General features: G+C 42.8%; 1 protein-coding gene across 3 annotated transcripts in view; it reads left to right on the top strand.

The window, feature by feature from the left end:
- The window catches only part of spock1 (SPARC (osteonectin), cwcv and kazal like domains proteoglycan 1), a 770,011-nt gene that overhangs the window by 604,497 nt on the left and 138,940 nt on the right, over nt 1-26,574 (top strand). For all 3 annotated transcript variants that reach the window (XM_068043616.1, XM_068043617.1, XM_068043615.1), the window contains exon 6: nt 26,252-26,384. In XM_068043616.1, coding sequence (XP_067899717.1) covers nt 26,252-26,384 — 133 coding nt within the window. The remainder of the gene's footprint in view (nt 1-26,251; nt 26,385-26,574) is intronic.

Raw genomic sequence — 26,574 nt, 5'->3', positions numbered from 1 at the left:
ACTGTCCAAAGAGAAACCAAAAACAATATCTCAAGAGTCACGCCTCCTGACACCTATAAATCTTGACCTGTCACTTCTCTGTAAACATCTCCCCCAAGTCAAAAAGCCCCTGCTGGGTGTTTATCTGAAGACAGGTGACTTCGAGTAAATGTTGTTTTCAAACAAAACCTCTGTGTCCTTTCAATGACCCCAGTGAAAAAAATCCATGGAATCCTTTTCGGATTTCCCAAATAAAACTATGTCCATAATTCTAAAATACAAGTCCTCAAAAATATTAACGAAAAGTATAGAAGCACCTTCATGACAATACTCTCAACAGCAATTATAAAACAATGACCAGAGATTAGATATGTTTTCCCCATGTGCACCAAGCATAAATGACCCTCGGGCATTAAATTCAAAACGTCTGCCACTGTACAGATGCATGGCATTATGATCTCATTATGATTAATCAAAGATTCTAACTGTAACTTCTGAAAATAATGAAGCCATTTTGAATTTTGCCTTACTTTCCTGAGGTTTTCCATTCTGTTCTGGTTGCTCTTCCTCTTTCTCACTATGTATACCACAGACTCCAATCCAGTCCAACTAAAATTCATGACTTGTTCTTTTGTCCGTACTCCATCCTGCTGACCATGGGTGTAATGAGTTCTTTATGTTGTCTGATGCAACTTAAATGGGATGCGTGGAGTCCAGTTGGGTGAAGATCTCAAACAGATTTATTACAGCTAAACTCTTATGTATAGTGCAGAGCTAACTATTTACAGAACCTTACTCTGGGTGTTACAGTTGCAGAGTGACTCTGGCTTCGAGTTACATGACTACATCCTTGTACTTAGCTCATTATCATTCGAAGATCTTAAAGGGACATCACTCTTAAAGGTGATCACACAACATCCCCTTCCTTTCCAAAGATATGTCGCATATGCTACAAGTAAAAACATATAACATTGGATAACATCAAAATTATTTGCACAGGTATAGAGATTATGAACTTTACTCATGCAGAGACTTAAGAATCCATATATCGTTTCGGTGGTTTGACCACTCTTGCTTGGAGAATTTGTATCTCAGCTGTTGTTGTTTTTTCTGGGGTCTCTCCCTCTTGCATTCAGTTTTTGTTGCTCTGCCTTCAGCCTGCGACTATACTCTGTGCATTTCTCAAGATGACAACTTTTGAGGCCTTGTCGTTCTTGGAAAGTTCCGTCACCTCATCTCAAAGAGCCAACAGACTTTGCTTCAACTCATTCCTCCTCTGCCTCTTCAGGACATTGCGTGTCCTTTGCCTCTCCTCATCCTTTACGTCTGAAGGCCTGGGGCTAAAGGTCAAGGAATTGTTGGTGGAGGAGTACTTGGCTTCATGGAGGTACCTGTCCATTTTGGCCAGTTGTGGTGCTGGCAGTGCTCTAGAGAGCAGAAGTGAAGGCGCAGCATAGTTGTGCTGTTGCTGGGTTTCCAGACTGCACATTTTGATGCTAGCCAGAGTCTGTGAGCGGATTCTGGCCCTTGGAGATTTCCCCTTGGTAATGCTTCCCACTGCCAGCCTTTGCTTCTCAATAGTGACAAGGTCACTCTCTTAGATGCTGGAGCACGAGGAAACACTGCCTGTTGACAAAGAATGTTCACCATCTGAGTTTGGATCTTGATTCTCTTGGTATGGTGTCTCCGAGAAGGGGCTGCTACTTTCCAAAGCAGAACCGCTGAGATCCTTGACTTAATGCGGGTACCTTTGGTCTCTTCTGCTCGAATGGATACCTTGGTAACCTCTTGGATAGTGATAATGTTGAGGTCCTTGCACGCTGGTAGTCCTGCCACTGCTGGTCTGCTTGTGTCTACCAGCTAAAATATTTGTGGTTTCGATGCCGACTTGCCATAGCTATATTGCATTGTTAGTGTGCCACTGCATGGGATGGGTGACCCGTTGTCTGCAAATAACTTTGCAGTTGTCAATTGTATCATTGATTTTCAATGACTCCAGTACATATCCTTCAGGATTTGAACTGGTAGGATATCTGCACTAGCTTCAGTGTCATTCCTAACCTGGAGTGTGTATTTGCCAACTTTCCTTGGGCATGTGATGTTAATGGTAGCAAAAGCTTCCAGTTGTTTGACTTCAGGAACATGCTGTGCCAGGTTCACAATGTGGAATGCCTGCTCGTCATCTTTTGGCTGAGAATTGCTTCTCTTTGAGTCTTTTGCCAGGTCTGTGGACTTTGTGTATCGGCTTGCGTTTACGCTGGTCTCTGGCGCTGTCCTTGCTGTGTTGCTGCGCCTATTGTCTGCTTGTTTGTGTCCTACTGCGACTTCTGGCTTCATCTTTGGAGCCAGATTTCTTGAACAGGCGGGCCCACTGCATGCCTTGCACAGGTCTTGAAATGCAGGACAACTTCGTGGTGAGTGGGACCATTCACACTTATCACACAACTTGCTTGTTCTTTTCAACCTGGTTGGTGCTGATACAGTTTGCTGCACCTAATGCTTGCAGATGTTGTTGTCCGGCCACAATGGCTTCATATTTCCTGCCATCTTGAAGGAGCGCATCAATGCTGTGACCATTCTTTTTCCCCAAGAGGTCTTTCTGAAATGCTTCAATGGGCGTCGAGACAATCACCAGCTCCATTAGTCACTCTGACATTTCAGTTTCTGAGAAATTGCATTCATTACCCTTGCTATGGCATCTACTGATGAACTAATCTATTGATTCCTGTGGCTGTTGCCTGTAGGGCATCAATTTCAGGCGGTGAATTCTAAAATTCACTCTTAATTGGAGTCGATCTTCCAGGACTTTTCATATCTTTGTGGAATCTTTCTGGTCCTCTTCAGATAAGCCAGAGTTATTGATTCTGTGTAATCCCTCATTTCCAACTGTATTTAGCATTTTTACAGCTTGTTTCTCTGATTCCACAATACTTGGTCTGTGAAGCATAACTGCATTCTTTGTTTGAAAAGTTGGAACTCAGATAGGATATCCATGGCCTTCCAGTTCATGCTGGGACATTTGGTATCATCATCCTGCTGTTCTTTTGTTTTAAAACTTGGTTTAAGAATTGTTTTATGACTCTGCACTGTTTCCCCTTTAAGAAACTCTATTTACGCTCGCTGTTTTGATGGAGAGGAGCAGGTGTTTTATTGTGTTCTCTGTTTATCTTGCTTCCAGCACTTCAGCCTGTCTACTTACACAGCTATGCAATATGCAGTTCGATTGCTTTTTTAAAAAAAATTTGCAGCACTTAAGCTGGTCTGTTTACACAGCTGTTCACTAGGCAGTTCAAAAACTATTTTTTGCTGGAGTTTGTTTTTGTTCTTCACGCTTGAGTGGTTTGATGGTTTTTTAAGCTGTGGCTGCATGAATGAAATCTCTTCATGCTCAAGTGATTTAATGAGTTTTTTTAAACTTTGGCTGCATGGATGATGCTTTGCAGTGATTGGAGGATTCCTGCACTTTTTGCTATGGGGCACCTCATGTAATGGTGCTGACCCTGATTAGCCTGGGAGAGGAGTTGGCTGTTCCCTTTTTTAACATGAAGTTTTTGAAAAAATATCAATTTTTAAGCACTTCAGGGCTTTTTCTTTTTAGCTGGGATTCCTTGACCGCTGGCACAATGACTCACCCAATTTACCTGCAGCCATTCGTTCTGTGCTCTGTCTTCTACAGCTGGACGTAAGTTCCTTTTTTTCTTTCTGTTGTTTGGGCCATCATTTTTGTTGAACTTTCTCTCCAGTAGCTGTAGGAAGGGTAGTGTTTATAGCTGTTTTACCTGTGGTCTTCAATCTTAGACTTTGTCGTCTCACCACAGCTGCCACCATCTAATGAATTCTACATTTTGTCTGATGTAAGACAATTTAGATGTGTGGAGTCCAGTTGGTTGAAGATCTCAAACAGATTTATTACAGCTAAACTCTTATGTACAGTACAGAGCTAATTATTTACAGAACTTTACTCTGGGTGTTACAGTTGCAGAGTGACTCTGGCTTTGGGTCACATGACTATGTCCTGTTACTTAGCTCATTAGCATATTAAGAATTTAAAGGGACATCACGCTTAAAGGTGGTCACAAAATGGGAAGCTTTATTGAAGGTATGCACTTTCTCATACAGCAGGTCTCCATGTTCTTTGCTTTTAAGTTTGCCAAAAAGTTATTTGCCCTTGCAAGTTTAGGTGGGATGAAGGACACATTTGTAGCAGTAATAAAATTCATTACCTTGGTTCCCATTATTATGGGAAGGATGCATGGCAAGTTAAACTTTGTTGAATACTTCCGGAGCCATTGTTGGTTACGAATCTTCTCTTTATCTTCAAATTGCAGGCACTAGCATATGGAGCACAATAAAAATAATCTCAAACCTTGAAAAGAAGGTAGTTCTGTATAGTATTGATCACATCTTCCTCTGCAATTTTCTTTGTGTCAAGTTGCAAATACTCACATATTTTAATTTCTCACGTCTCCAAAGTGTTACAGTCAGAAATCCGTGAGTTACAAACTTCAATACATCAACACCACAAGCACTATTAGAGTGAGCTATGTCTTAACCTCTTTATGAGTTCATTTTTAATAATTGGTCTGTTTAGTCTTACTTTTAATTACATATGCAGGCTTGGGAGGGATGGTGTGATATTTGAGAATGAGTAATAAAAATGATTAGTGCTGTAAGGAGGTAAAGGTATGAGAGCACACCATGGTATTTGTTCTCCACATCTACATTAAAATTTAGTAGTCAAAATCTAGATAAGCCAACGCTTTCTCCAACTGAATGTCAGCAAAATTGGAGCTATCCTCTATCCTCTGGCCTTAATTCCATTCACCTCTCCAACTGTCATCTCAAGCTGGGGCAGGAGCCCTGGAAACTTGACATCTTGCTTGATCTTGAGCTCAGCTTTGTCTCTCACATCTGCTCCATTAACAAAACCACTTTCTTCTACTACCACAACAATGCCCAACTCTCCCTTATCTCTCCCTCATTTGCCAAATCCTTAGTCCATATGTTCATCACTATAAGGCTTAACTTTTCTAAAGTTTCCATTATTGGCTTCTCCCCAGAACCTTCCACAAGTTTCAAAATGCTGTAGCCCATATTAAGCCCTCTCCCTCTTCTCCAAATTTCCATGACCACCTCTGTCCAATATTTTTGATTTCAAAATTCTTGTCCTTGTTTTCAAATTTCTTGCAGAGCCTCACCCTACCCTACAAGATTTCCTCTTGTCTTATATTGCCGCACACATCCTCCATGCCTCCAATATTCAATGTCTTTTCACCCTTCACTTCCTCTGCTCTGCCATTCTGTACTAGTTACTCCATTCAGCCACTGTATTCCTGCCCTGATGATGTCTTTATCCAGTTCCATCTGCCTTGTCCTTTCCCTCCCTGCTTTCAAGACACTTCTCAAAAACTTCCTTTTCAATCATGCTTTTGGTTCCCCATTCTAGGCTCACCAATTTCCTTCCCTTTTCCAGTGTTTGGTGTCCTCTTTCCTCCATATTGTAAGGCATGCTGAGATGTCTTCCTGCATGTGTAAATTGGTTGACAGACAGGAAACAGAGAGTAGGAATAAATGGGTCTTTTTCCAGGTGCAGGCAGTGACAAGTGGGGTACCACTGGGATCAGTGCTTAGGCCCCAGCTATTCACAATATATATTAATGATTTGGGTGAGGGAACTAAATGTAACATTTCCAAATTTGAAGACGACACAAAGCTGGGGGGAATGTGAGCTGTGAGGAGGATGCAAAGAGGCTCCAATTTGATTTGGACAAGTTGGATGAGTGGGCAAATACATGGCAGATGCAGTATAAAGTGGATAAATGTGAGGTTATCCACCTTAGTTGTAAAAACAGAAAGGCAGATTATTATCTGAACGGTGATAGATTGGGAAAGGGGGAGATGCAACGAGACCTGGGTGTCCTTGTACACCAGTCACTGAAAGCAAGCATTCAGGTGCAGCAAGCCGTTAGGAAGGCAAATGGTATGTTTGCCTTCATTGCAAGAGGATTTGAGTACAGGAGCAAGGATGTCTAACTGCAGTTATACAGGGCCTTGGTGAGACCACATCTGGAATATAGTGTGCAGTTTTGGTCTCCTTATCTGAGGAAGGATGTTCTTGCCATGGAGGGAGTGCAAAGAAGATGTACTAGGCTGATTCCTGGGATGGCAGGATTGACGTATGAGGAAAGATTGGGTTGACTAGGCCTATATTCACTAGAGTTTAGAAGAATTAAAGGGGATCTCATAGAAACCTATAAAATTCTAACAGGACTAGACAGGTTAGATGCAGGGAGGATGTACCCGATGACTGGGGAGACCAGAACCAGGGACCACAGTCTCAGGATACGGGGTATGCCATTTAGAACCGAGATGAGGAGTAATTTCTTCACTCCGAGGGTGGTGAACCTGTGGAATTCTCTGCCGCAGAAGGCAGTGGAGGCCAAGTCATTAAATATATTCAAGAAGGAGATAGATATATGAATGCCAAAGGGATCAAAGGATATGAGGAGAAATCAGGAACAGGGTACTGAATTAGATGATCAGCCATGATCTCTTTTGAATGGCAGAGCAGGCCCGAAGGGTGGAATGGCCCATTCCTGCTCCTATTTTCTGTTTCTATGTAAACTCACGTTGTTATGGGATATACCTTTGTACTGATGTTATAATATACATTTGAGGAATTCATTTTGCATTCAGCATGCAGTGATAGGTCCTAGAAATTTATTTTCAGATTTTGAAATTCAATACAAATTTCTCATTTAATATGTGCATCATAAGGAAATGTCTACAAAATGGTTGAAAAAATGTGGGGAAATTGCCCTTGAATACTGGATATACAGAAAGCAAAGATTGCAAATGTCCATTTCTACCTTTGTTCTCTTTTTACTCAGATATCTGTTTGTTTTATTCTCTCTCGCTTTCTCAGTTTCACATCGTTTTTTTTGCCTTCATGCTGTGCTGTTAGGGTTTTGGCTGCCACATTGAAGAGCAATGTGATAAGTATTCTAAATTGGCCAATAAAACTCTTAGTGTAAAATCCCATGTTACTGAGATTTCACATTTTCTACTCATATCTTGCTTTGCTCTCATTAACAGAATCCCTGTAGATCTGGGAGTGCCTTTTTTTATACTAACCTGACAAATTGATTTAATTATAGTAAGAATTAATATTTTTATGTTTATACATAGTAATACTGGAATTTTAAAAATAATCAATTTGCTTGTACATTGAGCAGTGACTACGATTGCCAATTCTGATTTGAGGTATTCCTGAAAGTCTAAGCACATGACATCTGTAAATGCCATTGGATTTACTTTATAATATTTGGCTGTCCTGAAGTTGTTATATATCTTAGCTCATGGTTTCATGTCAGCAGCTGTGCTGCGAGAAGTGCTGAGAATCAGGAGTCTGTCCGTGAGGAGGGAAATCAAAGATCGGAAAATAATTTGCAGGGGGGATATTAGAGGTGAGAGGGACTTTGATTCCAGCAGTAACTAATTATAAAGCAATGAAATTGCACCAATACCTAATAGTAATGCCAGTAACACTCAGATTTTCCTCATAATCACAAGTAATCCAAGAGCTCACAGACAGCGTATGTGTACAGGAACCAATATGTTTAACACCCGATATCCTACCTGAACTAGTCATAGTCATAGAGCCAGATTTTATTGCGGTGATGGGGGTCCCAGTGGTGGGCCAGAAGGTTGGTGGGGGGAATCCGCCTTGGCCGTCCATCGGACAGCTGTTGCTATTTAACGGTGGGCAGTTAATTAACTGCCCGTCATCGGGGACGCAGTCCCTTTAAGGAATGAGCATCCCCCTCTAGAGTGCAATCAGTGCGCCTGCAGCTCTGCAGTACACCATTGGGAGCGATGGCCACGACCAGTATTATAGGAGGCCCTGCAGTATCAAGGATGTCGGAGACCCTGGGACAGGTAAGTGGGGTTGGGGTTGCCAGGGCCTGCCTGATGGAGTGGGGGGGGTGTGGTTGGTGGGGGTGGTCTTCCCGGCTATTAATTGGCCACCTAAGGGCCTCAATTGACCTGGGGCGGGAAGGCCATCCTCGGCCTTTCTTGCCCTGGACAAAATGGCAGGGGGCCCAGGCAATATGGGAACAGCACCCCTTGTCATTTTGTTTGCCCCACCACCCCCCCCCCCCCCGCCTCAGTGCGCGTGTCTAACGGCAGAATAAAATCCTACCAACAGAATCATAAAAACACAGGAGGAGACCATTTGGCCCTTCAAATGCATTCTGCCTGGTAGTAATCCAATAACCTGTTGATATTTACCCAGTTATTACAGCCAGAATCCCTCTGCACTGCACAGGCTTTTCAGTTGATGCCACTTTGAACAAGTGCATCTCTCTCCCTATCTCCTTGGACTCTGATTTGGACTCAGCCTCTGCACGAAAGTGACAACTCTGATTTGGGAGCCTCAGTCAGAATTGATCTATACTTGGACTTTGCACGTCAAAACCAATCAACACAGACTGACCTAAACTAAACCAAGAGATTGTACAAATGGCGATGGGCTCAGTGTTTGGCCCACTTCTTAGAGGGCACATTGTCCTAAATTCAGCTGAGTTCCAAAATTTTTAAACCATTCCCTTGGCTTGGACTCAAAAATGCGGAGGTTTCATAGAATACGAACATACCAATTAGGAGCAGGAATAGGCCACCCTGCCCTTCGAGCCTGCTCCGCCATTCAATAAGTTCATGGTTGAACTGGTTGCTTCACATTTCCACCTACCCCTGATAACCTTCCACCCCCTTGCTTATCAAGAATCTATCCTACCTCTGCCTTAAAAATATTCAAAGACTCTGCTTCCACTGCCTTTTGAGGAACAGAATTCCAAAGACTCACGACCCTCTGAGAAAACATTTCTCCTCGTCTTTGCCTTAAATGGGTGACCCTTATTTTTAAATGTCACCCCTAATACTAGATTCTCCCAGAAGGGAAACATCTTTTCCACATCCACCCTGTCAAGGCCCCTCAGGGTCTTCTATGTTTCAATGAAGTTGCCTATTACTCTTCTAAATTCCAACAGATACAAGCCTAGCCTGTCCAATCTTTCCTCATAAGATAGGCTGCCCATTCCAGGTATTAGTCTAGAAAACCTTCTCTGTACTGCTTCCAACGCATTTACATCTTTAAATAAGGATATCAGTACTGTACGCAGTACTCCAGATGTGGTCTCACCAATGCCCTATATAGCTGAAGCATAACCTCCCTACTTTTGTATTCAATTCCCCTTGCGATAAACGATAACGTTCTATTAGCTTTCCTAATTACGTGCTGTACCTGCATTCTAACCTTTTGTGATTCATGCACTGGGACACCCACATCCGTCTGCATCTCAGAGCTCTGCTTCTTTTTGATTCTTCCTGCCAAAGTGGACAATTTCATACTTTCCCACATTATACTCCATTTGCCAGGTCTTTGCCCACTCACTTAACCATCTAGACTCCTTTGTAGCCTCCTTTATGCCCTCTTCACAAGTTACTTTCCTACCTGTCTTTGTGTCATCAGAAAATTTAGCAACCATACCTTGGGTCCCTTCATCTAAGTCATTTATATAAATTGCAAAAAGTTGAGGCCCCAGCACAGATCCCTGTGGCACACCACTCGTTACATCTTGCCAACCAGAAAATGACCCATTTATGCCTACTCTGTCTTTCCTGTTAGCTAGCCAATCTTCTATCCATGTCAATATGTTACCCCCTACACCATGAACTTTTATTTTCTGCAATAACCTTTGATGTGGCACCTTATCAAATGCCTTCTGGAAATGATAGAAATTACAGCAGAGGAGGAGTATATTTGGCCCTCTGTGCCTGTACTGGCTCTATCCAATTTCCCACCACCCCCCCCCCCCCCTCCCCCGCCACCTGCCCTCCGCAATCCTTTTATATTTCCTTTTAAATGATCCTTTAGTCTCTACCTCAATAGCCATTTGTGGTGTAGTAACCCATGCTCTAAAAGGCTTTCCTTCTCCCATCCTCCTTGGTACTACCAGTGAAAATTTCTGTGTCCTTTCTATGCTTGCCATTGCCACCCACCAGTGGAAACAATATAAAACAATTTACCCACAGCAATGTTCCCAGATTTCATCTTTTTACTGGTTGCTCCTCTCTTGGTATTGCTCCCACTCACTACGTTGTTACTGCCACAGCCCTGGCTCTGCAGGAAATGCTGGGCCCCACACCTGTCCAATCCTCCCAATCTCAAGTCTTCCTTTTTCCCTATGCCCAAGCCCCAATTCCTGATCCCCACTCACATCTTCTCATCCGACCCCATTATCCAGACTCCCTCTCCCCCAACCCCCTGAGCACTCATCCCCAATTCCCTATCTCTTGTGACTCTCTTCCCCCAGGCCTGAGCCCCAATCCCCACAGCTGCAATGTTACCTAGGGCGTGCTGAGGGTAGGGCAGCGATCATGCTCTCCTCCCCATTGAGGCAACTAAAGTATTTAAAAAGTTCGAACCCCAGACCCAGGCACAGACACCATACAACTAACGTTACCTGCTCAGTACAGCAACCATTAAGCAGGCTATCCAACTTCTGAAGATGCAATTCTGCTGCATGGACCAGTCAGATGGTGCTTTCCAATACCCTCATGCAAGGGTCTTGGTCATTATGGTGGTCTGTTGTGTCCACCCTATTATGGTTCTCCAGAGAAGTGTGGACCTTGAGGTCAGTGAGGCCCTGGAAGGAGACAGCTCACTGGGGGAGGAACAGGAGCTGAAGGTGAGAGATGAAGAATTGGAGGCAGGGAGAGATGATGCTGACCAGAGAGATGCCCCTGCTGCATGACTAGGTGGTCTCCTCCTGCCATCCTCTGGGAAGAAGACCTCCCTGCTCTCCCTCACGGCCTCCAACATTAGATCCAGGTCAGCATTGATGCAGTGAGGGGCAACCCTGCCCTGGGTGCCAGGCCTCCGGCTCCCCTGTGACATCTTGCTTCCCTCTGGTTCTGTGGAAGGCTTTGGTACATTCAGCAGATTTCTCCCCCAGGACAACCAGAAGTCTGTGATGGCTGCCATGGGGAGTCTAAATCAGGCCCGCACTTCATCTCCATTCCTGCCCCCACTGGCTCTAATTGGACAGAAAACCTGTCTCCAAATTAATTAAGGGCTCACCCTCATGAAAATCTTAACTTTAATCAGTTTCCCACTGTAGGCAGGTTTCTAACCTGAAAACAAACCCAGCTCCTGTATCCCTCGAAAATTCAGCCCTCGACTTTATCGAGTCTTCACCCAGTTATTGAAAGGAATTGACTAATTGCTGAAGGTATTTCACAGTAGATGATGGAGACCATTCTAAAGTAAAGATTGTCATACAAAAATAAGAAACACAAACCTGAACTGTTCAAACATACCCAATTCAGATTTCTTCAGGTTTGGAATTTGGTTCGCTGGTCGTTTGTACAATATTGGGGCATCTCCAAAGCATCCAGATATCTATACACTTGGCATTGTTTCATTTTGAGAATGAAGAAAGACGGGCAGAATCTTATGCCCGCAAAGGTGAGGTTGGAGGCGAGACTGGAAGCAAAATTTGAAAATTGTGTGTCATGTCAGCTCCCCAATGCATTCCTGCCTCTGAGCGACCTTGCCGGAAGCAATGTCAATACAGCAGCAACTACCCGCCGGCAGCAGCTGGTAGCCAATTATTAACCAATTGGGGGAATGTTGCTGACACTGCCAACATCTTCCCAACATTGGATGGGGCCCCGTACTGAGGCTGGAGCCTGGCAGGTACCTGGTGGTGGCCTCCCAGAGGTAGGCTGGGGGGGCCATCGATGACTCCTCTCAATCACCTCATCATGGAGCCACTGGGATGAGAAGGCTGCAGCTGTCGCCACAAGCCATCCTGTGGAGGGGCTTCCCCTGACCTGCCTCAGCAGCATCCACTTCTCTTGATGGGACTGTCTGCAATCTAGAGCTTCGAGCCCTCTGGGCATCCTGCTTCAGGAACTCATCCACCACCTTTAATTGGTGGATTAAAGGGAATGTGGTGGCTGCCTCTTAATTGGCCACCTCCTGTGAGGTCACAATGCCATGCAGCCAGCCAACACTAGTGGGGAAGGGACTCTCTTTTGGTCCTGAGGCAGAAAAATTTCAAAGCTAGTATGATTCCACCCATTGAGGCCAATTCTTCAGTGACTTCCAGTTCCAGATCATTGCCTCCATCCCCACCTCAATCCTTCTAGCATTGAAACCCTTATGTATGCCTCCTTCACCTACAGTCTTGACTATTGCAACACTGTCCTCCTGGCCTTTCATCATCCACCCTCCAAAAACTTAACTGGTCCCATCTCATCCATACAATTTTCCATTCACCCATCACCCTGCTGACCTACACTGGTTCCCCAGCCTCTTTGTACTTGCCCCATTCTATTCCTGTAAACATCTCCTGCTCTACATCTACATTCTCCCTTGAAGACAATCTTCTTTTGATACATGCATCACCCTCCCATCCACCACTATTGACAGCAAAGGATCTACTCTCTCGATTTCCCTCCTTAAGTCTTTCTACATCTCCATCTCTACACCCTTTAAACCCCTCCTCAAAACACATTTCTTTGACCAGGCTTTTGCACATTTCTCCCTTTCTTATATATTTTTTGAAGCGTTTTGGAATGCTCTTTACGTTAAAGGAAGAATGTCATATCGTCATAGAGCACAGAAACAGGCCCTTCAGCCCTTCATGTCTGTGCTGACCATCAAGCACCGATCTTTTCTAATCCCATTTTCCAGCACTTGGCCCATAGCCTTGAATGCTATGGCATTTCAAGTGCTCATCTAAATACTTTTTAAATGTTGTGAGGGTTTCTGCCTCTACCACCCCTTCAGGTAGTGTGTTCCAGATTCCAACTACCCTCTGGGTGAAAAGTTTTTTCCTCAAATCCCCTCTAAACCTCCTGCCTATTACCTTTAAATCCATGCCCCCCTGGTTATTGATCCCTCTGCTAAGGGAAAACATTTCTTCCTATCAATGCATAATTGATTTAATTGCATAACTGTATATAGTACTCCAGCTGTGGCCTAACTAGTGTTTGATACAGCTCCATCATAACCTCCCTGTTCTTATATTCTATGCCTCAATTAATAAAGGCAAGTATCCCATATACCTTCCTAACCACCTTATCTACCTGTGCCTTCAGTGATTTATGGACAAATACACCAAGGTCCCTCTGATCCTCTACTTCCTAAGGTCCTACCATCTATTGTATATTCCCTTGTCTTGTTAGTCCTCCCAAAATGCATCACCTCACACTTCTCAGGATTAAATTCCATTTGTCACTGCTCTGCTTTTACCAGCCCATCTATATCGTCCTGTAATCTAAGTAATCTAATGTGAATATAAGTTGTTGTTGCTGCTGGCTCGGAAGTAGCTGTACCACAGTAGGAGGATTGGAGAATTAGGAGAAGTGACTCTGCACCCATTTCCCACTGGGCTGAGTTCTGCAGTCAGTTGCATTTAATCTGTCAGTGTACACATCCCATTTTATGTTTTATGTCTCATTAAAATCCCAGATTTGAATAATAAATATTTGAATGGATACCTAGCACAATGCTGCAGGAGTTGCCTATTATGAATTTTTAAAATGTTTTTTGAGAATATTTTGGGAGACTTTTTTTTACACAAGTTTATTACCTCATATGCATGGTTGAGGTGATACTAGATGGAAGGGAACTTGCCAGGGAAAATGTCAAGGAACTGTGAAATCACTTGCCCACTTCTGCAGACTTTGGTGCACCAATGACTGAGGTCCACTGCCTCAGTTTACTATGGGTCAGCAGAGAGCCAATTGAAGAACTTCACCAGGGCAACAACTTGCAACATAGAGCTGATTGCCAGTCGTTGCCGAGGTCATGGTCCTATGGCACATTCTCAGCTACCACTGCTGATCTGATGCTAATGTGAATAAGTCAGCATGGTGAGTGCTTTCATCTTCTGTCTCAGTGAACAACATGATACTGCTGCCAAAAGTGACTACATTTACTGCATTTCCCAAAGTACAAGGGTCACTGATAATTGCCATATGTCAACTTGAAAGGCATTCTGTATGTCAGCAAGTGACCATGAGTGTGGCAAGGCTTTCAATTGTAGTGTATGTATGCATGTGATTTAATGAAAGAGTGATCATGTTTGAATGGTTGACATAGACAAGCAGTAAATGTGGAACAGGTGACATTTTGTGGGATCCAATCTTGGACCATTTACCTGTACGTGGAACCATTTGATAGTCTTGGTATGTCCCTTTAAAATATGTCATCTTCACCGGCATCTGTTTTGAAGTCATACAGATAGTTATATGCCTTGCCCCCACCTCTTGCCAGGCATTCTACCACTAGCCCACACAAGGTCTACTAACCTTTGCTTTTTGCCTGCTACTTCTCTCCCAAAGCCCCAGACAGCTTCTGGAAAGGCTGCCAAACATTTAAAAACTGTTTCCAATCTTTTAAAGGCTGAAAGTCTTTCTGACAGCCCACACCCTCCAGTCACTTCATTTTAAATGGTTGCATGTCTTTATATTATCCCAGCAGCCTTTAAGGAATTCTTGTCCCCTACTTTAGTTTGGAATCAATATCTGGGCTAATATGTGCCTCGATAATGTTCTAATCACTTAAATAGCCTGATTTTCAGAGCTTGGATAAGGCCAGTGCACTGATGGTGCACACTGTTTGAAAGGAGCAGCAGTTCCACTGTTAGAACAAGACCTCAGAATCAGTTGCAATGTTTATTGGAGTTATGTAGCCTCTGCCTGTAGAATTCTACATAGATAAACGTTCCCTTATCTTCCCAAGAGGAATTTCTGCAGAGGAAAATAAAAAAAATTTATATGTAAAGAATTCTAAGACTAGGAAAAAAATACTATTAAAGACGAATCATTTCTGAAAACCAAACCAGGTTTTTTTAATTGAAGTCAGTTTATTGGCAATAAGCCACTACTAAAGTGGATAAAAATAATAGTTACATGTACATTATTAAATGAGCTTTATATCATAAAGGAAGTCTGAACATTTTAACTGGAGGGCATTATAGAATATTCTTTTCAGTAGCCAAAGCTATTTTAAAGTTATTTTTTATGGAGAAAAAAAATCAGGATATCGTCATAGCCGAGATACTAATTAAGCAGGTTCCAAAATGGCAGTCTTGATAACGTGATTGTGCAAGGCCTAGATATCAAATTTAGTTTAAAAATAGATTCAGCAGCCAGGCCACCACTGTAAAGGTGGAGAGAAGCCCCCTACGAGGTGGACTGTGGCTGCTCCTGCACCCAGGCAGGCAGGGAGGGCCTCTAGGATGCCTAGAGTGCTGGGCCTCAGCCTGTCACCGGGTACTGTCCTCCAGGCGCCTAAACTGGCCCCTGCCACCCAACCTGGAGGCTGACTAGAAATGAGCCTGATGGGTTACCCGCTATGTGGGGACTGGTAGCCCTGTCGGTCCCAATCCTGCCTCCGCAACAATGGCCTGGAGGCAGGATGGAGCCGGGAAACCAGCACGCCGGCCAGCAGGACTATTTTTAGCGCTTGCCTGTATCCAATCACAACCCCAGCGAGGGCTGAAAATCCAGCCCAGTGCATTGATTTCATGCCTGTTATGGGATTAAATTGAATAAAAGATAGCTGTCCTTGTAGTTCAAATATGGAAGCTATCAACTACTCCAATCACTAGATGGTGCTGTAGTTACATTACAGTACAGTAGTTGACATATAAATTTAATATGGAGAATAATGGGTGGCACAGTGGCGCAGTGGTTAGCACCGCAGCTTCACAGCTCCAGTGACCCAGGTACTTCCTGTGCGGAGTTTGCAAGTTCTCCCTGTGACCGTGTGGGTTTTCGCCGGGTGCTCAGGTTTCCTCCCACAGCCAAAGACTTGCAGGTTGATAGGTAAATTGGCCATGATAAATTGCCCCTACTGTAGGTAGGGGAATTGTGGGGGTGTGAGAGGGTACTGGAATTAGTGTAGGATTAGTATAAATGGGTGGTTGATGGTCGGCACAGACTCTGTGGGCCGAAGGACCTGTTTCAGTGCTGTATTTCTAAATAAAAAATAAATAAAATAAAAACTGATGGAGTAAAATAAAGGGCTCCAACATATTTCAGGACTTGGATAATTTAATAAACTGAGAGCAAAACTCGACTGTATCTGAATCCTGAGAGCACATTACAGTATTGAACATGTTCCCAGGGAGCCTCAAACATTTATGAAAATCGGGGCCCTGTTGCATCAATAGAGCCCCAACCCCATCATTACCAGATAGTCAGCAGATTGCCTGCAGTGGTGGCCCCAACAGCAAGGGCCTGGTGCTACCACTAAAGGAGCCCTGTAAGATACCTTTAAAACTTTCCTTTTGTGAGGCTAGGAGGAGCAGGAGTTAACATTCCCACCATTATGCATTTGGAGCTATGATGCTCCTATTCGGTTACAGTCAACCAAAACCTTTTCAGCTTTGTAAAATTGTTTAATTCATTTAGTAATGAAAAATGATCCCCATTACCTGAAGTTTCTCCCATTTCTACTCAAAATATCAAACTTTTCATATTCTTTTCTCTTAGCCAATGTTATAGAATGTATTTTATTACAAATGATTTACTTGGAACAATAGTTTTAAGATTTTACATTTAATTTCTGTTTTAATAAAATGCATTTCATTCAGTTCAGGTGAAGGCACATAAGCAATACCTAGAAGATTTTTGATTTGGATTTGCCACTGTTTATTTGCTGCTATATCTCCACATTCTTGCAATTGTTTTATTTTTTTTTTAATCTACAACAGCTTCCAGCATTTTTATAGTTTTGATACCTGTTGTGTGCCTTCAACAACAGGGCAAAGAAGCTAGTTACCCCTTCACTTACCTTACTATTTGAACAGAAAGAAGGACTAATGCCTTAGCATGAATATAAGACTTCAGTTTCACAGGAGTAGAGTGGGTTTCACGGATTTTAAAACTCATATTTCATAAGAGGCAAGAAACCTTGCTCGGGGTAATGTGGACCATATTATTTAAGATTTTTTAAAAATTCATTCAGGGGCTGTAAGCATTGCTGGCTAGGCCAGCATTTCTTGCCCATCCCTAACTGCCCTTGAGAAGGTGACAGTGAGCTGCCTTCTTGAACCGCTGCTGTCCATGTGGTGTAGGTACACCCACAGTGCTATTCATGAGGAAGTTCCAGGATTTTGACCCAGCGACAGTGAAGGAATGGTGATATAGTTCCAAGTCAGGATGGTGTGTGGCTTGGAAGAGAACTTGCAGATGGTGGTGATCCCATGCGTCTACTGCCCTTGTCCTTCTAGGTGGTAGAGGTCACTGGTTTGGAAGGTGCTGTCAAAGGAGGCTTGGTGAGTTGCTGCAGTGCATCTTGTATATGGTACACACTGCTGCCACTGTACTCCGGTGGTGGAGTGAGTGAATGTTTAAGGTGGTGGATGGGCAGCTGCTTTGTTCTGGATGCTATCAAGCTTCTTGAGTGTTTTTTTTTTTTAGAGATACAGCACTGAAACAGGCCCTTCGGCCCACCGAGTCTGTGCCGACCATCAACCACCCATTTATACTAATCCTACACTAATTCCATATTCCTATCACATCCCCACTTGTCCCTATATTTCCCTCCCACCTACCTATACTAGGGGCAATTTATAATGGCCAATTTACCTATCAACCTGCAAGTCTTTGGCATGTGGGAGGAAACCGGAGCACCCGGAGGAAACCCACGCAGACACAGGGAGAACTTGCAAACTCCGCACAGGCAGTACCCAGAATTGAACCCGGGTCGCTGGAGCTGTGAGGCTGCGGTGCTAACCACTGCGCCACTGTGATGTACTCATCAAGGCAAATGGAGAGTATTCCACAACACTCCTGACTTGTGCATTGTAGATGGTGGATAGGCTTTCGGGAGTCAGGAGAATTCCTAGCCTCTGACCTGCTCTTGTACCACAGTATTTATATGGCTGGACCAGTTAAGTTTCTGGTCAATGGTAATCCCCAGGATGTTGGTGGGGAATTCAGCGATGGTAATGCCATTGAATGTCAAGGGGAGATAGTTAGATTCTCTCTTGTTGGAGATGGTCATTGCCCAACATTGTGTGGCACAAATGTAACTTCCCACTTATCAGCCCAAGCCTGAATGTTGTCCAGGTCTTGCTGCATGCGGGCAAAGAGTGCTTCATTATCTGAGGAGTCGCGAATGACATTGACCACAGTGCAATCATCAGAGAACTTCCCCACTTGTGGTCTTATGATGGGGCAGCTAGTTCTGAAGCACAAGTCTTCAGCCAGGATGTTGTCAGGGCCTTTACTGCATCCAGTGCCTTCAGCCATTTCTTGGTATCGTGGAGTAAATCGAATTGGCTGAAGAGTGGAATTGCTGATGCTAGGGAATGCAAGAGGAGGTTGAGATGTATCACCCACTTGGCACTTTTGGCTGAAGCTGATTGCAAATGTTTCAGCCTTGTCTTTTGCACTGATGTGCTGGAATCCCCCACCATTGAAGATGGGGATGTTTTTGGAGGCTCCTTCTCAGGTTCGTTGTTTGATTGTCCACTATTATTCATGACTGGATGTGGTAGGACTGCAGAGCTTTGATCTGATCCATTGGTGGTATCACTTAGCTGTATCTATTCCTTGCTGCTTTAGCTGTTTAGAATGCACGTAGTCCTGTGTTGTAGCCTCACCAGGTTGACACCTCGTTTTTAGATATGCCTGGTGTTGCTCCTGGCATGCTGTCCTGCAATCCTCATTGAAACAGGGTTGGTCCCCTGGCTTGATAGTAGCGTGAGGGATATGCAGGGCCATGAGGTTACAGATTGTGGTTGAATACAATTCTGCTGCTGATGATGACCCAGAGCACATCATGGATGCCCAGTTTTGAGCTGCTAGATCTGTTCTGCATCTATCCCATTTATTATGGTAGTTGTACCACGCAACACGATAGAGGATATCCTCAGTGTGAAAATGGGACTTGGTTTCCACAAGGACTGTGTGGTGGTCACTTGACCAATAGTGTCATGGACAGATGCATCTGTGATTGATGGCAGTAGTTAAATGTAGCAGTTATGCCTTAATAAAAACATTTTTCATTACCATAAGTATTTGGAATGCTTATAACATACTTGAAGGTAAGATAAGGTAGTCTTTTTTAATATTCAAATTCATCTTCTGTGGTGCTGCATATGGAATGCCAAGACAGAGTGTAGTTTTAAAGTGAAGTGGGATCAGAGGGTAAGGGATAATTAGACCAGGGGTTGTCGTCCTAATTCGGTCCCCATTTTAAAGTCTCTTCTTATTTTTCTATAGCGTTTGGTATTATTTATAGTTAAATAGCAAACAGTACAGTAATATGAGAAGAAAGGTTATGTTAGTAGGAGCATCTCTACCATACAGGCCAAGGAGCTAGGAGATGCAACAGCACAGCACTGGTGGGAAGGTGTAATTCCAGCATGATAAATTCACATCAGCTGTTTCTATTATAAATGTGGATTTGTCATGCTAGAAAGTATTGACTGGAAGTGTGCACTGATACATGATTTTTCGTAAATACTGTCTGGGCCTGGTCCCAATTCCAACATTTCTGGGCAGTAATCCAGTATATCACAAGACCATAACTAATAGTGAGATTCTTTGGGCCATTATTCTCTCTGCTGAGTTTGGCTCCAGGGATGTCTTCGATGATCAGACCAGCCCAATTCCCATCATTGGCCAAAAAGAGTACTTTTCCCATCCTACTAGAAGATATGGGACATATGCTAGTCAAAGCATACCCACTTAAAACAGATATATTTCATGTGGAACAAGGAATTCTGTTAGAAATAATGGGCAAGGGCAATGTGATTTTATTCCTAATGGGTTGTAAAATTAAAATAGTCCAGAAGTTCATAATTAAACAAAAATCATAGGCACATAGGAACACAAGTAGGCCATTCAGCCCCTCAAGTTGGTCCACTATTCAGTAAGATCATGGCTGATCTGTACCTCAGTTCCAGTTACCTGCCATTGCTCCAGATCCCATAGATTTTTACCATCAATCCCAATCTTGAAAATTTCAATTGGTGCAACATGCACAACCTTTTTGGGGTAAGACTTCCAGATTTCCACTTCCCTTTCTATGATAAAGTGCTTCTTGATTTCTCCCCTAAATAGTCAAGCTCTAATTTTAAGATTGTGGACTCTTGCTCTGGATTTCCCTACCAGAGGAAATAGCTTGTCCGTATCTACACTATCAAATCCCTTTTGATCTTAAAGACCTCGATTTGCTCACCTCTTAATCCATCTAAACTCGAAGGAATACAAACAGAATTTATGGACCCTTTTAAGACCTTTATTCTGGTGAACCTGTTCTGTATTCCTCCAAGGTCAGTGTATCTATCCTAAGGTTTGGTGCCCAAAAATGAATGCAATACTCTGGTTGGTGGCTGATTAAAACTCTGTACAACTGTGGTATTACTACCTTAACTTTGAATTCCAAGCCTCTTGGGATTAGGGCCAACCCAAGTCCCCATTGCTTTTTTCAATACTTTTTGTACCTGCACACTAGGTTTTCATAAATTGTGTACCTGGGCACCTATTTCCTTTTTGTTTTTCCACTGCTCCCAGTCTCTCACCATTAAGAAAATATTTCAATGGGCTGGACTTTATTAGTGCACCACGCTCTGACATGGAAGGGCCGCCGCACAGCCCCCACAATATTATGCACGGGGGGCTGACTTAAATAGAAGGAGCAGAGCGGCCACCCCCGATGACATAAAGGGGGCGGCAGCCGCATCCCCAGCAATGGGGACCGCGCCAACATGCCAGCACCATTTTTAAAGGGCTTTAAGCCCTTAACACAGATTTAAAATGTTAAAGATGTAGTGTATCTCATATGTTTTTACTAAATAATTAGTAGATGGAGGCCCTCCCCAACCCTTCCATTGGTCATTTCACTGCCCGATATTTGCAAAACTTGCCTTATTCCCTAACTGAACATTGCCCCCCAACCTTCTAACTTTTGCCCTTCAACCCCTTTCCACCATCCCCACATCCAATAAAAAGTGACTTCCCTGCTCCCCCACTCCTCCCGCCCTGAAAATATTATTCCTCTCCCCTCCCCTCCCCACCAAGTTCTCATACAGAGTTCCGAGGGCGCGCTAAGTACGAACGGCAGCTGTAAAATTGGTGTGCGATGGCAGCCTTCTGCAGATAGGTTCGTTTATATGTCTTTATTGTTAATTTGAATATTAAGATGAAGGGCCCGCCGCCAGGCGGTAGGGGGGCCACACCGAGGTTGCCCACTGCCGGTAATATGTGGCGGGTCCTTCACAACATCGTGGGTCGAGGTGGGCCTTTCCCTGCAGAATTTTACTGCCCCCCCCCCCCCCCCCCACCACAACCCACAGCGTTGAGGGGCTGGTAAAATTCAGCCCAATTTGTCTTCGCTTAGATCCAACATGGATGGCCTCACACTTCCCATATTGAACTCCGTCTAGCATACATTTACCCATTTAATATTCACTAACAGTGGAATAATGTTGATTAATTCACATATAAATAATATTTCAAATCATTAAAATAAATGCTGGTTTTAGTTTTCTATCCTGCCTTAATTGTTTTTAGTAGTGTTATTTAACAATAAATGTGTGAATCATATGGCTATTGTGAGGAATTATAACTAATTCAAAATAACCAGTAGTTCGAAGTCTGCTAAATAATTAACTCAAATTGTTTAATTTTTAGTCTATAATTTACTGGGGATTGTTTCAGATGATGTCAATGAATTTTTAAAATTACTTATCGTTTTTCCTTTTGACTGAGGGGTGCAGTTACAAGTATATTATTGGTGAGAGGCAGATTTAGCTGTGCACCAGTAGTAAAATTGTCCCATATAAACCTCATAAGGCTTCAAGTGAAGATAGAAATTAGTATGCATTGCATCTGTATTCAGAGTGTAAAATGGGTGCAAAGTATACCAATTTAGCGGTGGGATGGCCCACTCTCCAGTCTGTGCGCGTGTTGTTCCCATTGTTAAATTTATGGGACCCACTTTTTAGGCATCCACAGCATTAGGCCCGTTGAATATGTAAATTTGAGCCTAGCACCTGCTGAAGACCCCTTTTCGAAATTTGCTGTTGATGAGCAGGATATGCTTCAGGCTGCCAACAACACATAGCTGGAAAAATATTTTAAACCTTGTGGAGCCTGAGGAGTACTCCTCTGATACCACAGGGTTTGCAATTGCCTCCACCACCTCCTGTAACCTGCTCCAATGCCCTCTCCCTGGATTTAACTGAGGGCCATTGCCTGCGACAGCCTAGACTATTTTATAGACCTCTCGCTGCAGATTCAGGCTTACTGTTCACTATAACTGCAGCCTCAGGACATAAGGAAACTGCTTAACACCTATTCTGCAGTTGTAGCGTAAATGCACTGTTAAAGTCAGAGTTCTTTTTATAAAATAAATATAATTTTCGTGATTAAACCAATTTGAAAACAACCATGATTTTGAATATAAATCTTGCAACATTGCAAATGTTAGCACATAAAATGTAATTTGAATGTGATGAAATAATAAGCTAATTAAGTGCAATAGTTTGTGTTGTAAGTGTGAAGCAAAGTAATTAATGTAAATTATTAATAATGGCACATCAGCTATAAAAGTAATGAAAAAGATGGAAATTAAATTTGGTCAAAGTTAAAATCAATGCAGACTTGTTTGTTTGTATTATTACCAGTTAAATGTAGTAAATTTGTATAATGAACATTTGTATAAAATAAAATTGCAGTAATGTTTTAGTTCAATAGAAAGAAAGAATTATAGCTCATTTGATATACCTGTACTGCCATCTAAGGAGTACAAGCTGCTTTGAACACGATTTTTTTCACAAATCTAAGCCATTGTAGCCATTTAGGTCAGTGGTCTTCTACACTCTTTTCGGTTTAAGACCTCTCTCTGAATCATGACTTTTCATTTCCTGGGAGCCGCTTTGACTGTTAACCATTCACAGGGAGAAGAAGTCCTTTTTAATCACTTGTTCTTTGTTTCCTGGAATTCGTAAAACCAGCCTTGTAGATCCTTTCTTAGTTTTTCCATAAACCTTTTGATTAATTAGGTTTCAGTTTTCAACTAAGATTCAGTTTATTTCATAAATCATGGCTGCCGTAAGTACTTGGGAAGAATATTCCCATGTTTGGCCAATAAAACCTGCTTTTCCATTTTGTTAGCCATGGCAATATTATTTTTTTTAATGTGATTTTCTTGCACATTTGTCTATAACCCCTTCATATCCATACTTCCAAAGTAGCTATTTAACTCCCTTGAAGCAATTCTGTTAATTCTCTATCCATGGCCTTCTCGACCACTGCATTCCACATTCCTACAATCCTTTGTATGTAAAAAGATGTGGAATTATCCATTCCACAAAGTTACCAGACTTTCTCCAATAGGACACCACTAGATAACCTGAACCAACTTGCATCACTCCCATGCATGTCTGAATGGCCATATCGAGTTCCGTTGGCCATTCAGGAATCATTGTTATCCTGTGTCTGGCAGATTCTCATATGATTGCCATGCACATCCCAGTGTGGAAAATCCCGAGGGAGTTAGCAAAACTTCGGTCCCTCCAGAGAAGGAACTAAAAAGGCCAGGTAACTGGGCCAATGATCCAAAAGAGTACAGCATCCTATTGAGCACACTAGATTAGATTTATCCATAAACAAACAATTTAGCTAACTGCAGTAAAAATTCTAATTTCTTCTCAAATTTGAATAAGTACTTAGATCAATTCAGACACTATTAATCCCAAACTTGAGTTTTTGTACCATGGACACCCTTCAAATAAAGGGACACATTAGATTGCAACATCCAAAGATTCTATGCTGCCAGACTTGGTGCATGATCTGCATCTAAAGGCTAGCAAACTCCCATCCATATTAGAGAAGGCTTTAGAGTCAGAGTTATACAGCACAGAAACAGGCCCTTCAGCCCAACGCGTCTGCACCCATCCAATCTAATCCCATTTTCCAGCACTTGGCCCTTAGCCTTGTATGCTACGGCGTTTCAAGTGCCCATCTAAATACTACTTAAACGTTGTGAGGGTTCCTGCCTCGACCACCCCTTCAGGCAATGTGTTCCAGATTCCAACCACCCTCTGGATGAAGAAAATGTTCCTCAAATCCCCTCTAAACCTCCTGCTCCTTTCCTTAAATCTATGCCCCCTGGTTATTGATCCCTCCGCTAAGGGAAAAAGTTTCTTCCTATCAATGCCCCTCAAATTTTGTATACCTCAATCAGGTCACCCCTCAGCCTTCTCTGGTCCTAGGAAAACAACCCTAGCCTATCCAGTCTCTCTTCATAACTGAAATGCTCCAGCCCAGGCAACATCCTGGTGAATCTCCTCAGCACCCTCTCCAGTGCAATCACATCCTTCCTGTAATGTGTGACCAAAACTGTACACAGTACTCCAGCTGTGGCCTAACTAGCGTTTTATACAGCTCCATCAGAACCTCCCTGCTCTTATATTCTATGCCTCGGCTAATAAAGGCAAGTATCCCATATGCCTTCCTAACCACCTTATCTACCTGTGATGCTGCCTTCAGTGATCTATGGACAAGTACACCAAGGTCTCTCTGACCCTCTGTACTTCCTCAGGTCCTACCATCCATTGTATACTCGCTTGCCTTGTTAGTCCTCCCAAAATACATCACCTCACACTTCTCAGAATTAAATTCCATCTGCCACTGCTCCGCCCATCTTACCAGCCCAACTGTATCGTCCTGTAATCTAAGGCTTTCCTCCTCACTATTTACGACACCACCAAATTTTGTGTCATCTGCGAACTTACGGATCATACCTCCTTTATTCATGTCTAAAGCAGTAATGCACTCTACAAACAGTAAGGGTCCCAGCACCAATCCCTGCGGTACACTCTGGTCACAGGCCTCCATTCACAAATAACAACCCTCAACCATCACCCTCTGCGCCCTTCCACTAAGCCAATTTTGGATCCAAATTGCCCTGGATCCCATGGGCTCTAACTTCTTAACCAATCTCCCATGCGGGACCTTATCAAAAGCCTTTCTGCAGTCCATGTAGACTACATCAACTGCTTTACCCTCATCTATACATCTAGTCACCTCTTCGAAAAATTCAATCAAGTTTGTAGACACGATCTCCCCCTGACAAAGGCATGCTGACTATCCCTGATTAATCACTGCCTCTCCAAGTGGAGATTAATCCTGTCTCTCAGAATTTTTTCCAATAGTTTCCCCACCTCTGACATTAGACTCACTGGCCTATAATTACCTGGTTTATCCCTGCTACCCTTCTTGAATAATGGTACCACATTTGCTGTCCTCCAGTTCTCTTGTATCTCTCCTGTGACCAGAGAGGATTTGAAAATTTGTGTCAGAGCCCCTGCTATCACCTCCCTTGCTCCACATAGCCTGGGATACATCTCATCTGAGCCTGGGGATTTATCCACCTTTTAAGGCTGCTAAAACAGCTAATACTTCCTCCCTTTCAATGCTAATTTGGTCAAGTATATCACAATCCCCCTCCCTGATCTCTATACCTACATCGTCCTTCTCCATAGTGAACACAAATGAAAAGTAATCATTTAAAACCTCACCTATGTCCTCTGGCTCCACACACACATTGCCACTTTGGTCCTTAATGGGTCCTACTCTTTTCCTGGTTATCCTCTTGCCCTTAATATACTTATAAAATGCTTTGGGATTTTCCTTTATCTTGTCTGCTAGTGTTTTTTCATGCCCACTCTTCGCTCTCCTAATTACTTTTTTAAGTAGCCGCCTACACTTTCTAAACTCATCTATGTTAAAATTTAAAAGGATTCAGATGGAGAACAAGAAAAACTACCAATGCTACTTCATGCATTGATGTGTGAACATTGTGATCTCCAATGCTGGCAGAACCTTTAATTTCCACCGAATGAAAGCTGCATCAGGCACCAATTTTATTAATTTTTCACTAAACAGATTCTACCTCACCAGGAATATGGGTGATGAAGAAGAGAGCATAAAATGATGCAATTTCAAATATCCACAGGCCCTGATCCTTCTTTCTATGGGTCTGATAGAGTATGTGTACAAACATTTACTGATTTAATATTACTTTTTGACTACATTGAATTTGTTCTTCCACACTGCAGTACTGCAATTGCACCTTTGGAACATCTCCAGAAATGGTGACATGAGGATTTTTAATATAAAGTATATAGGCTTTGTCACTTCATATGATCAACTGTATTTTGCTTTGCAGTGTCAGACAGAAAAAGGACAGTCTTCTTCATAAACCATGGATTGGAGGAGCCAATTTGGTCAAATGCAAGCCTTGTGCACTGATGCACCCCAGTTCTGTCTGTGGTTCTGATGGCCACACTTACTCCTCTAAGGTAAAGCACTTTTGAATACCGCAGTGGGCAGGAAACAGTTAATAAAATAATTTACTTCCTCATACTTCCATTGTGGATGCAATGAGTTAAAAAATTTGGTTCACAGAAGGTTCCTGTAATATTTATAGTCTGAGAGAGGGAAAAATAATTTCTGTTTAAAAATTAAAACCATAAACTTTCTCGAATGAAA

The sequence above is a fragment of the Heterodontus francisci genome, chromosome 12, assembly GCF_036365525.1.
Source record: "Heterodontus francisci isolate sHetFra1 chromosome 12, sHetFra1.hap1, whole genome shotgun sequence".
In the NCBI taxonomy this organism is placed as follows: Eukaryota; Metazoa; Chordata; class Chondrichthyes; order Heterodontiformes; family Heterodontidae; genus Heterodontus; species Heterodontus francisci.
The sequence above is the reverse complement of the archived record's forward strand: the minus strand, read 5'-3'. Positions and strand labels throughout refer to the sequence as shown.